Genomic DNA, 13,719 nt, shown 5'->3' with positions numbered 1-13,719 from the left:
GGCTGTTTTTAGAAAGATTTTGCCATTTTTGTAGATATTTATAGCTTTGGAGACCATGGTTCTTACACATAAAACAAGCAGGTATGCCAAATGTGGCAAGCCTAACTCTTTGGAGTTTAAGGATTCCATTGCTTGTTCATCTTCTTTTTCCTTTTTTTTTTTTTTTAAGCTAAGCCTTTGGGTCTTTCAGAACCAAACTAATACTTAAGGGAGATGTGCCATTGGGCTGGAGATTGTGTGGTGTTTTACAGGATACCCTGTTGCTTGGAAATATTCTTGAGGTGGGCAGGTGACCTAATGACCTAGTGTCAGTCTGACCTGTTCTGTGACCACCTTATTCTAACATAGGAGTCTAGAGTTAGTTGAAAGGTGTTCTAACATCTTTTTAGTGTTCAACCCATGCCCACCAACCTTTATAGCCTTTTTTTTTTGGCTTTCAAGATTCCCTTTAGCAATAACCTTTATCTACACAGAATAAGACAAAAAAAACTGTGCACATTAACATACCAGCAGTAACCAACAGATGTAACTGTGGCCTGGCCAGGAGAAGGCCCTGTGCACAACACCAGAAATTCCCCACTGTGGGGATTAGGGGTAAGAATTCGATGAGCAGACTCCAAAGAATGGCAAGGGAAGACTGATTGCAAATAAATGGGGAACTGCACCTGTCACCAGCAATTCCCAACATGGAATGTGGAGAATGATGTCAAACAAACAGGGAATTATAGACTAAATTGTAGCACTTCCCAGCATGGAATCTGGGCATAGAACCACAGGCTGGGGTTTCCAATCAAATGGGGAATTGCTCTCTGAACTACTAGCAGTTCCCTGTGAGGAATAAGAATTTCAGTCAAATGGGGACCTGACTGGAAAGCCAATTAGACTGGGAGCTCAATGCAAAGAGGGCAGAGCTCAGGACCAAGAGGAACGTAACCATGGCCCTTGGACACAGAGGACTCAAAAGGGTTTGTGGGCACCACCGTTGTGTTTCGTACTGTCCTCAGTGCTGTGGGAAGTCTCCTTCTGTCCTGCTGCTGCCACCAAATCTGTTAAAACACAAAATTCAACTAAGTAAAATTGAATATCTAATTGACTTTATTCAACAATTCATGAATCAGGCAGCATCTCATCTAACAAATTAATTCTGAAGAACTGTACAAAATGGAAGTCTTTTAAGAGCAGAAAGGAGACGAGACAAGGAAAGTAGTGTATTGTTTCAGGCAAGGTCACTTTTCTTTGGAGAATGGAAGAGGGTCTATCAAGTGGATTACCTCACTAGTGCTGAGCAGGTAATTCCAGATCAACTGGCTAAAGGCGAAAATCCTTGGAGAGTCTGAAGTTCCAGTTAGCTTAGGAATTAAGTCTTGGTTTGATGATGTGGAGTTAATAACTCCATTTTGGGCCTGTAGTCTCTTTTTTAAGAACACTAAATCCAAAGAAAGCAGAAGACAGAAAATAAGAAAGAATTAAAACAGAAATAAACAAAACACAATACAAAGAAAAAATTGAGAAATAATTGAGAAAACTAATGAAACCAAATTTGATTCCTTTAAGAAGTAAACAAAATTTTTCTATCAATATGCCCAAGAGAATTGAAAATACATATTTACAGTAAAGTTTGCACACAAATGTCACAACAATATTATTCACAATAGCCAGGAAGTAGAAACAACGCAAATGTTGAATGAATAAACAGAACGTGGAATGTTATTCATCCACAAAAAGGAGTAAGTTACGATGCATGCTGCAACATGGATAGAACTTTGAAATACCGAACTAAGTGAAAGAAGCCAGGGACAAAACGCCATACATTGTATGACACCATTTATATGTAATGTTCAGAACAGGCATATCCTTATCTACATAAATTAGATTATGGTTGCTGGGTGCTGGAAGGAGGAGAGAATAGGGAATGACTGCTAATGGATGCATGAGGTTTCTTTTGAATGATGAAAATGTTCTGGAATGGGATAATGGCGATGTTGTACAACTTTGTAAGTACACACAAAAAACTGAAGTGCACACTTGGAAATTGCAAATGTTATGGTACATGAATTATAGCTCAAAAAAAGAAAAAGATATCTATAATAATTTTCACAGCTGCATTATTCACTTATAGTCCATATAGGAGGGAGTAGGAAGGTATTGGTAATGTACTGTTTCTTCGCTTGAGTGGTGATCACATAAATCAACTTACTTTTGTATTATTCATCAAGTTATATGCTTAAAATTTCTACATTTTTCTAGATGCACATTATATTTTAATACAGATTTATTTTTTTTCACTATATGAAGTTTACTGTCAAATTGGTTTCCATACAACACCCAGTACTCATCCCAAAAGGTGCCCTCCTCAATACCCATCACCCACACTCCCCTCCCTCCCACCCCCCATCAACCCTCAGTTTGTTCTCAGTTTTTAAGAGTCTCTTATGCTTTGGCTCTCTCCCACTCTAACCTCCTTTTTTTTTTTTCCTTCCCCTCCCCTATGGGTTTCTGTTTAGTTTCTCAGGATCCACATAAGAGTGAACACATATGGTATCTGTCTTTCTCTGTATGGCTTATTTCACTTAGCATCACACTCTCCAGTTCCATCCACGTTGCTACAAAGGGCCATATTTCATTCTTTCTCATTGCCACATAGTACTCCATTGTGTACATAAACCACAATTTAAAATAATTGAAAAGAACTAAGTAAATATCCTTCATCAATATGTAGATCTTTCCCCAAACTTATTCACCCATACTTGCTTAGGCAAATGCCGCTCTATGTGTGTACTTCCTTACCCAATACCCAGCAGCATATTTGGTAAGATGCATCAACTTGCTGCTGGATGTGATTTCTCTACCCCATATGTCTTCTTCTTAAGGACTTAAAACTTGTTTTACTTTTTGGCAGGACAGTTCCCATCTAGTGTTCCTTCTAGAATAAGATCAGATCTCCCACAAAAGAAATATATCCATTCCATATCTTAAAACATGAAAAAGCATAGGTAGGGAAGATAATGAGCTTTTGTTTAAAAAAATAATCAAATATTTAAAAATAACATCCTAAATGTTTGAAGGTGAGCTTCTCTGACCTTCTCAAAAGACTTGCTTTTTTCTCCCTGAAACACTATGCCATGTGGTCGAATTTCAAAAAAGTTTCTGCTGCCCCTGTAGTATAACATCCTATTCAGAGCCTTCCTTGACCCTTGTGAGGAAAAAATAAAAAAGAAAAGAAAAATACTTCCATTTTGAAAAGAAGATCTCTTACTTACTTTGATCTTGCAATAAATCCTCATCAGTTTTTTTTTTTTTTCATAAACCAGTTGGAAGATTTCTTTTACCCCTTGCAATAGACAGCACACTATCTGATAAAAAGTTAAAGCTTTGAATGAGTCAGGGATTAACTTGATACTCTAAAGAAGTTGAAATAAAACCAGTTTATTTCCAGCATGTCGACTTAGGGAAACAGTAGCATAAGAAAAGGATTAAAAGATGCACAGGGACAAAAGAATGCCAGGTCTCCTCAACAATGGTGAAGATTTACACCTGACTTTAAGAGTAATGATGGGGGCGCCTGGGTGGCGCAGTCGGTTAAGCGTCCGACTTCAGCCAGGTCACGATCTCGGGGTCCGGGAGTTCGAGCCCCGCGTGGGGCTCTGGGCTGATGGCTCAGAGCCTGGAGCCTGTTTCCGATTCTGTGTCTCCCTCTCTCTCTCTGCCCCTCCCCCGTTCATGCTCTGTCTCTCTCTGTCCCAAAAATAAATGAACGTTGAAAAAAAAATTAAAAAAAAAAAAAGAGTAATGGGAGGACAAGACAGGTTCTTAACCAGCATGACATGATCAAATTTGCATGTGAGAGTATCATTTTGGTTCAAATCAAAATAAATATTAGAATAAAATAAGATTACCACATAATCTCCGTGCCAATTGCTTTTAACCAATTGTAATCTATACAATGTAAATGTCATTTGTGTAAGTACTATCTATAAAACATTAATGAACAGAGTGGTGAATAATACTAGATTATTGTTTCTAACACCTCCCTTGGTATTTTAGTAAAATAGCAATGTGTCAAAATAGTCTAGTTGTGATTCTAATATTTGGCTTGTATTGCAATTGAGGCACTTCTTTGATTACCAAAGATTTGCTGGAATTACTATTATAAAGGCTTACTTTAATTTCAAGGAAATAGGATTGGCAGTATGTCAAACTGTGGTGCATTGGCATGCCACTGGCACATGTACAAAGATATGATGAAATGTAAATCAAAATTGTGATTCACTATAGACTGTCAGATATGATTTCCTGAGATAAGAAAATCCCAATGGAAATATCAAATTAAATACTCAAACACACACACACACACACACACACACACACACACACACACCACAATGAATCATGAGCAATATTCACTCTACATAAAAAATATATATATAATATCCACTATTTCAGTGGCATTGCCTTTGGAACTCAAATGTGCTATTGGTACTTAGCAGAACTTCAAGATGAGTATATTTTTAATATCTAAGTGATGTAAATATAAATGGCTTAACAAAATCTGATGCAATATCATTGTACAAACTGCCAATATTTCTCAGAAGCTAAGCATTTTCCCTACTATGGCAAAGAATCCCACTAGTAGAATAATTTTTCTTCTCTTGCTTGATGGATTCAGTTGTTTCATTTAGGGAACTTAAAAATACTTAAGAGCATTCTGTGAACACTAAGACATGACCATGAGACAAAACTAACATATAGCTATAATTATTTCCTCTGAGCAAACCTGGAGAGTAATCTGACCTTAGATTTAAATCTAATTGTAATTATAACTCACAATTTAGTACATCTGTATTTTTTTTTCAAATCTAAATGTAATTGTAACTCAGAATTTAGTACAGCTATATTTTTAAAATATAGGCTGCAGGGCTAAAATGACTGAAAATTATACCACATTCATGCATATAGAAATAAATATATTGAAAAGCTGTGGGTAAGTCCAATTTTGTTAATTCCTATAATTTAAGTGTACTAAATGACCTAATAACAAATATTTTAGTAAAGCAAACTAGCACGTATTAATTTATCTTTGTGGTTAAGATGGTTTATATATTGGAGTTATATTTTATAAGCATATAATGTTTTAGACTTTTCCCAAGATTTATTCATGATATTGTCAGTAGGAACTTTCTTAAAAATTCCTTATATAGAATATATAAAGTTGGTGATATGGGAATACCTTAGAGATATTGTGGGTTTGTTTGTTTGACCACTGTAATAAAATGAATGTCCCAACAAAGTGAGTCAAATGATTTTTTTGGTTTCTCAGTGCATATAAAAGTTATGTGTACATTATACTATAGTCTATTTAGCATGCAATAGCATCAAAAGGAAAATACAATGTACATACTGTAATTTAAAAATACTTTATTGTTAAAAAAAATGCTAACAACCACCTGAGCTTTTAGCAAGTGATAAACAATGATCACAGATCACCATGACAAACATAAGAATAATGAAGAAATTTGAAATATTGCAATTATCAAAATATCACACAGCGATATGAAGTGAGCAGCTCCTGTTGGAAAAGTGGTGCCAATAAACTTGCTCAATAAAGGGTTGTCACAAACTTTGAACTTGAAAGAAACACAGTATCTGCGAAGCACAATAAAATGAGGTATGCTTGTATACACAGTACTTTAAGTCTTTTCCCTCTGGTGGTATGATTCTAAAACATTAGCATGCATGAAAACATATGTGGCTTAGACTACCTTATATTAAAAGTCAAGAAACCAATACCTATTAAATGTAGATTTGTTTTGAAAAACTCTTGACCATTTATAATCTGTTGACAATCATTTTTTGGTGAAAACCCATGTGGGTGGCTAAATTGAATCTGACCTTTTTAGTTAATATCTTCAGCAGATGCTTAATTTAGACCTAATAGAGTATGATATGTAAAAACCTAAGTCCCATTACCAAACAAAAAATAATTTCATCTTATACACAAAAGATTGCATAATTTGTTCCTTAGGATTGTACAATTTGAGGTAGATAGAAAAAAAAAATCACCTTTTTGACTCACATTGAAATTACTAGTAAGGACAAAATGTAATTGTAAGAACTGTTTGTAATCAAACAATTAAAAGAAAAAACAAAAAAAACAAATAAGTACTGAAATTCAAAATTAAATATAAATAATAAAAAATTTTGAGGATTTAGTCGATACATACTCCTACATCCATTTCTACTCTTGGATCTTCCTGTCCTAACTGTAACTGTATTCTGGACAGAACTTGGAAAGTTGATTACTTCCTCAATTCTAGTGGCAGATCTTGTTTAATCTTTACATCAGTAATGGACAATGAGAACTGAGGAGGAAAGTTATTAAAAGGTTTCCAGGAAAGACACCACCTTCTGAATGTTGTGTCTCAGTAGGACAGGAATTCCTGCAGCCATCTTGACACTTCCTGATGGTAGAGCTAAGATATAATGGGGCAAAAGCCAAGAGACTCCAAAGTGGTAACAGAAGTCTTAGTATACCATGCCTGAAGATACTTTAACTGAATATTTTGTTAGGTAAGATTTCCTTTTCTAGTGTGAGTTGGAATTTCCTGTCAGCTAAAGATACCATGAGGATATTTAATTTGTTCTACTCTTTAAAATGCAGATTTTTTTAAAAAAGTTTTTTTTTATGTACTGTTTTATCTACCAAAAAAGTTATACTATAGGAGGTATATTTTCTAAATACAAGTAATCTAATTAGAAATCCTCAATAGAGGATTTTTAGCTGAATTTTATTTTAGCAATTAAATGCAGAAGTGTTTTAAATATAGTCCATTATTCCTCATGAAAACTTGGTCTATATTAGTGGTTCTTCTCAATCATGGTCCCATAATTATAAAAACTGTAGAAGAAGTATTAATTCATGTGGAGTTGGTCTTTTGAAACATGAAGTATGAGTATCTTCATTTAAAAATGGAAGTTGTTTTCAGTTTGTTTACTCCTAAGAGAAACATATCTTTAGAAAATTAGAAATACTTAAAACTTAAATAAAGCATCATTTACACATGTCTTTACCATGAGAGATTAAACCTCATTTGACCTTTTCTCAACGGATTTATAAAAACTATTATGAACATAAATTTACCAATTCTAAACCACTTTAAAGTTTATTTTTACTAACTATAGATTTCCATTTAAAAATTTAAAAATATTTAAAAACTTAAAAATTTTATTTATTTTAATGTTTATTTATTCTTGAGAGAGAGAGACAGAGAGACAGAGAGAGAGGCAGAGCGTGAGCAGGGGAGGGGCACAGAGAGAGGAAGACACAGAAAACTGAAGCAGGCTCCAGGCTCTGAACTATCAGCTCAGAGCCTGATGTGGGGCTCAAACCCACGAACCGTGAAGACCATGACCTGCCCTGAAGTTGGACGCTTAACCAACTGAGCCACCCAGGTGCCCCAAAATAATTTTAAATGTTTAAATAAATGTTAGAAGGCACATTTATTGAATTGGCTGTGCATGCAAGCAGGCATCCATACAACAAAGTTGGCAATGTGTGTGTGGAGACGGAGGCAAGAATAGAGTTGCTCAAGGCACCTATAGAAATGAGCTCTTACTGGAATGCTTATCAGAAAAGTAAAGATTCTTATTTCTCAAGACACTTGGGCATAATAATTAAATTTTCTTCAAAGAATGAACTTACACTGCCAACTAGGATTACTCGATACTATCACACACACACACACGCACACAATTGAGAAAGCAAACATTTAAATAAATTAATCAGGAAAATCCACGGGATTATGTATTTTTGTGAGCTTAGTCATTTCTCACAGTAAATATTAAGAATAAGCAAATTCTCCTAAAATGGTAGAATATTGTGTCACGAAGCTACAGCTACAATTCATCCAGACATCTGATCTTATGTCCTATTAATTCCTTGTGCACATAGCAGAGAACTCAGTTCCCTGATATTATCTCAACAATCCATTTACAAGCATGATGAAATATTGTTCAAATATTTGAACACTTCGATAGACTGGATTATCCAGAAAGAGATGTCAAGGCTTGACACGCCCACTACACTTCCCAGCCCTGTTGCCTAGTCTCCTTCTCAGTAACGCTGTGCTTTTGAAGTAAATACTTCACACGGTGATTCACAGGCCCAGTGAATTACAGTAGGTATGAGTGTTACAGAGATTCTTACAGAAGCTAGGTATTTACCAAACATATTAATAAAGGTTGAAAAGGAAGACAATTTTAAAGGATTTACTATAGGCTGTTGATAAAATACTCCACAGACAGAAGTTGTGCTTAGAAATTGTTGAGAATATAAAACTCTGAAAGTAACAGAAGATAACACCAATTAATTATGTGTGTGTGTGTGTGTCTGCATGTATATTTGAATGGTTCAAAGTGTTTTGAATCATGACATCAAAGCCATCTGAGTAAAAGACTAAAAAATCTGAGTTAAAAATTGAACTTTGGAATGACCCTCAAAACTACAAACAAAGTGGAAATATCGGGGGAAAACAGTCTAACATTTTGTCCTTAGTATGTAAAGAAATGTCATAAATCCACACAAATGAAAAACAACCCAAAAGAAAAACAAACTAAAATCATGAAACATTAGTTCACAAATATGAAAACGCATATGGCCAACAGATAGAAGAAATGCTGTTTAACTTTTGTATAATAAAAAAAAAGTAACCATGAAATATTCTGCTTTATGCATCATGTTGAATTAGATAACAACTTAAACATAATCCCTTGTTCTTGGAGAATATGGAAACGGACAATCCTCCACACTGATAATGGAAATGGCACAAATTTTCAGGAGAAGATTTGGGCAATATTCATCAAAGTTATTTTAAAAATTGCTCACCTTTTAAACATTAATTCCGATGAACTACATATTTTTGTAAGAAAATAATTGGATATATCAGCATACATAAATTTGCAAGGATGTTGATCTCCAAGCTGTCTATGACAGAAAAAAAAAAGGGGGGGCATAGGAAACAATGTAACAATCTTGATACATGTGTTTCAAGAGGAAATTCATTACATTATGGTACAAACATTGAAGGAACAAAACTCATTAAAATTATAATGCAGATAATTATTTGTGGATATGCAAGTTGACTATAGCATACTGTAAAATAAAGAAAATAATTTATAGAAGTTATAATATGATTCTTTTTTTGTTAAAGTATCTATGTGTGTTGTATAAAATTTGGGAAGATAATGCAACAAATTTTAACAGAAGATTTGTCTGCATAATGGTATCATATGTTGCTGTAAATTTTTTCGTTTTCCATAATTTTTTCATTGTTCAAAAGAGACTTTTAATTTAGAAAATGTGCCAGAATAAACATATAGTTATATGAAAATAAACAGAAACAGATTTTCTCATTCTCTCATAGCTAAAGTATTGCCAAAGAAAATATTTTAATATATCTTTTGTATTGATAATATAAGAAATGGAAGATTTGAATATATGGTTACAGGAAACCACTAAGCAGATAAAAAAATAAAATAAAATAAAACAGCAACAACAAGAACAACAAACCTATTCTCCAGACACCTTTGGTAAAACAGAATTTTAAAAGTAATTATTCAAATGTAAATAAATAACTCTTGTCTCGGTTTCCAAGGTGGATTTCAAATAGCACATGATAAAAATCAATATAATAAAGCCCTTTTTAAAAAAGTATAAAACAAAGTTGAATAATATAGATCAAAGGTAGGAGAGAAAGAGAGAACTGGAAATGGCACCAAAATAAAACTTTTACTAGAAAATAGGTAAATTGATGAAATCTCAATTTGTCAGAAAATCAGTGAGCTTCTGATAAATCAAGGCTAAAACTGAATGTTAATTCAGTAGCACTCACAGTCTAATAAAAAGAGACACGAGTTAATAGAAATAAAGAAACATACTTTCTGAACCCTGAGATAATATCATTACATCGACCAATATAAAATATAGATTGAGAAACATTTGTTAAGAATTTCTATGTTCTCTATATAGGACTTTGATTAATATTGGTGCCTGGCAAAAAGTTAAGGCATAATCCTAAACTGTACAAATAGGAAGAGAATTAAGATAAAGCTTACTTTTTGTCACCTTAATTGGTACAAGTATATAACATAAGGAATGTTGAAGTTAAAGTTTTACCACTCAAGTCCCAATTTTGATCATCAACAAGTCCCTGAACTATAGCCTACCAATGGAAAGAACAGCAAAATATCCTATCAATCAGATTTGTAGGCAACATTAAAAACTCCATCATTAATTTCAGCCATCAGAAAAACAATCATATCTGTATATAAATTGAAAAGAAACTGAACTACTTCCTAGTATGTTAAACATTAATTCAGAATGAAATTACATACTGAATTTACACTAGCAATTCTTAAACCTTTGGTTTCATTTAAAAAGTTGAAATGAGAAATTAGAAAATTTCTGTTTGTGAAAATAAATCACTTTGTGATTCTTAGGTATAAGAACTATTTTTAGCATATTTTCACAGAAGAAATTAAAGCTAGCAATATTATTAAAATAAGAAAGAAAATATGATATGAACTCAAATAATTACCTCACTGCAGATGGTTCAAAATGTAATAAAAATATATCTAATTATTCTTATTGCTATGAATACTAAATCAAAATCAGAATAATACACAATATTATAATTAGAAGATGTGCCCCTGTGAAATGAATCAAGCTTCCGAGATTCATTTATTTTTCCACCAAAGAAAAAATAGCTTTATATACAAAACCTTTTATCACAAAGTTTACTAAATCAAGGGACCATCAGCTGGGATTTGAAATGTTTCTGAGGCTAATTCAGGCAGAGATCACTGTCATTTCCAAGGCTGCTGCAAACACGGGCTGCCGTGGTAAGTGTTTCTCTCCTAGGGCTTCTGGGCCAGGGCAATGTAGAGTGGCTTGGAGCCCAAGATACGGCCATTCATCTCAGCCATTGCTTTAGTGGCCTCCTCAGGAGAGGAGAAGCAGATCAAGCCAAACCCTTTGCTTCGCCCTTCTTCCCGCATTATCTTGACTCTGCTAATTGATCCAAATGAAGAAAATTCCCTCCACAGTTTCTCATCATCAATGGTGTCATCGAGATTCTTAATATAGAGCTTCATGCCTTGGCACCTCCGAAATCTTTCCTGTTTCAGCTGCTCAAACACTTGCTTTAACTCGGCCTGTCGCTCGGATTTCTTTTGCGCCCGGCCTACAAAAAGCAGCTGTCCGTTTATATCCTTTCCATTCATTTCTTCAACGGCCTTTTTGGCAGCCTCATGGCTATCAAAACTCACAAAGCCAAAGCCTTTGGATTTCCCACTGGAATCTGTCATCACCTTCACACTCAGGGTTTTACCATATTTACTGAAAACTTCCTTCAGTCTCTCATCATCCATGTCATCTCCAAAGTTTTTGATGTAAACATTGGTGAATTCATTGGCCTTGTTGCGGAGCTCGGCTTCCCGATCTTTACGGTTTTTGAATCTGCCGACAAACAGCCTGCAGTCCTTAAGCAGAGCCCCATTCATCTCCTCGATGGCCCTGTCGGCTGCGATCTGGTTCTGAAAGTGCACAAATGCATAGCCCCTAGATCCTTGGTCATCACTCATCACCTTGGAGGAAAGGATCTTCCCAAAGGCTGAAAAATGTTCATAGAGGGTTTTGTTATCAATGGATCTGTCCAGATTCTTGATGAACACGTTCCCGATGCCCGACTTCCTTAAGTAGGCATCGCGCTGAGACCACATGAGGCGGATGGGTTTGCCCTTTATCGTGTCAAAGTTCATCGTGTCCAGGGCCCTCTGGGCATCGGCCAGCTTCAGGAAGTTCACGTAGGCATAGCCCAGAGAGCGGCGGGTGACCAGGTCCCTGCAGATGCGAATGGACAGCACAGGCCCCACAGTGCTGAACTTTTTGAACAGCAAGTCCTCGGTGACATCTGCGTGGAGGTCACCCACGTACAGCGACGCCTGGCGGTACTTCGCTGCCACATTCATCTCCTTGCTCCTCCCCACCGCGAGCCTGTCCCGAGGAGCTCTCAGTGCGATTCCTGCAGGAGGGGTCACCAGGACACGGTTTGGGCCTGGCTCGTGCGTGGTGGCCCCAGGATCACCGCTTAGAGGCTGTGAGATGGTGTTCAGGTACAGTTCCACCAGGTTAAGAGCAACAGCCTCATCAAAAAGCACCCCCCCACCCCCACCCCGGCCCAGCCCAGCCCCGCAACCAATTCGGCTCTCTTTGGAAGATGGCAACAGAATTCTGAGCTCTCCAAGAAAGGCTGATAGAACCAGACGCTTCTTGCCCACCAATGTGTGAGAGATCTTCAAGGGGGTGGGCTGGCCCCCAATCTGAGCGTTTTCTACAGACACTCGGGTTGCTGGTTTCTGAATAAAAAATAGGCCTCGCTCAGGCTGCTATAAAGTTACAGCCTCCGGGGGAAGAACTCCACAAGTGGCGCTCGAGGCGGCTGCCCGGGGCCGCGGAGCGTGGGCAGAGGGCGCGGGGCCGCGGCGAGACCCGAACCCCCCGAACCGCCCGGGGCGGGGGGGGGGGGGGAGGTTGCCGAGTCCTGCAAGCGCCGCCGCCGAGGCGCGGCCGGGGCCAAAGCGGGCTGCGGGCGCCCTGGCAAAAACCCCGGCCGCTCTCGGAACCGCAGACCCGGCGCGGCGCCCGGCGATGGGCGGATGGGGGGGAGGGGAAGCGGACAGACCGACGGACGCGGCCCAGCAAGGCTGCGGCCCGAGCAGGGGCTGGGGGCTCACCCGGGCTGCGGCCGGCGGGGGGCGGGCTGGCGGCTGGCGGGAAACCCGGAACTCGCGCGCTGAACTTCCCGCGCACCCGCTGCCAAGTGGGATGTTTTCTTTTTAATATTTTTTGAGAATGTTTGTCTTCCCCCCGCCCCTCTCACACATTTCCCACCTCCCTCGGACAGTTGCGCCGAGAAGCAGGAGGCGGTGACTGGGGTGGAGAGAGGCTGACTAGGGGAGTGGCCCTAATAAACCCACCCGCCTGCGGGGCTGTGCACGGGTCTGACTGAAGGAGCTTTTTCCGACTGTGGATCGGGGCTGGTCACTTCCTCGCTGAAAACCCTCCAGTGGCTTCCTTTGACTCTTGGATGAGGCCCAACATCCTCACCTTGTTGTACGAAGTTGAAGTTCTGCCGTATCGGTTCCAGTCTCAACTTGCTGCTCGGTTTCCCTTAATAAAATCCATGGCATGACTTTTTTTTTTCTTTTCTTTTTCTTTTTCTTCCCCAGGGCCGCCTTTCCAAAAATGTGCTTCTCAACCATCAGTTTAAATGCTCTCTGCAAATAGAAATTTTCCTTAAATGACTTCTGAAAGTTTGTATTTTGCTCTTAGAAACTTACACTACATTGCACTTTCATAGCGTTTGTTTAATTACAATCTGATGTGATTCCATGATGGTAGGGGCCATGCCCATTTTATTCCTAGTCCAATTACGGGACTTTCAGAAATGGGATGCTCAATATTTATTAAATGAATTGATTGCACGGAACGGATGTGATATTTAACCTGAGGCCGATGTTCACCCTCAGAGACATGAAGATGGTGCCCCTTGCCTCAGAGTGTTGTAAGGCTTGGATGAATGAATGTATCTGGAAATGTCTAGCACAGTATCTGACAGTAATAGCTTTTCAGTAGCATTGATTTTATTTACCGTAGCTTTACAT

At 37.7% G+C, this 13,719-nt stretch overlaps 1 protein-coding gene across 1 annotated transcript; it reads right to left on the bottom strand.

The window, feature by feature from the left end:
- Positions 1–5,163: 5,163 nt before the first annotated feature.
- PABPC4L (poly(A) binding protein cytoplasmic 4 like) lies at positions 5,164–12,976 on the bottom strand. Its single transcript, XM_027066132.2, has 2 exons — positions 12,790–12,976; positions 5,164–12,077 (listed from the first exon to the last, which is right to left on the bottom strand). The coding sequence occupies exon 2, from the start codon at positions 12,022–12,024 to the stop codon at positions 10,912–10,914; it is 1,113 nt and encodes a 370-aa protein (XP_026921933.1). The 5' UTR covers positions 12,025–12,077; positions 12,790–12,976; the 3' UTR covers positions 5,164–10,911.
- Between the last annotated feature and the right edge of the window lie 743 nt (positions 12,977–13,719).

The sequence above is a fragment of the Acinonyx jubatus genome, chromosome B1 (genome assembly GCF_027475565.1).
Source record: "Acinonyx jubatus isolate Ajub_Pintada_27869175 chromosome B1, VMU_Ajub_asm_v1.0, whole genome shotgun sequence".
Classification (NCBI taxonomy): domain Eukaryota; kingdom Metazoa; phylum Chordata; class Mammalia; order Carnivora; family Felidae; genus Acinonyx; species Acinonyx jubatus.
The sequence above is the reverse complement of the archived record's forward strand: the minus strand, read 5'-3'. Positions and strand labels throughout refer to the sequence as shown.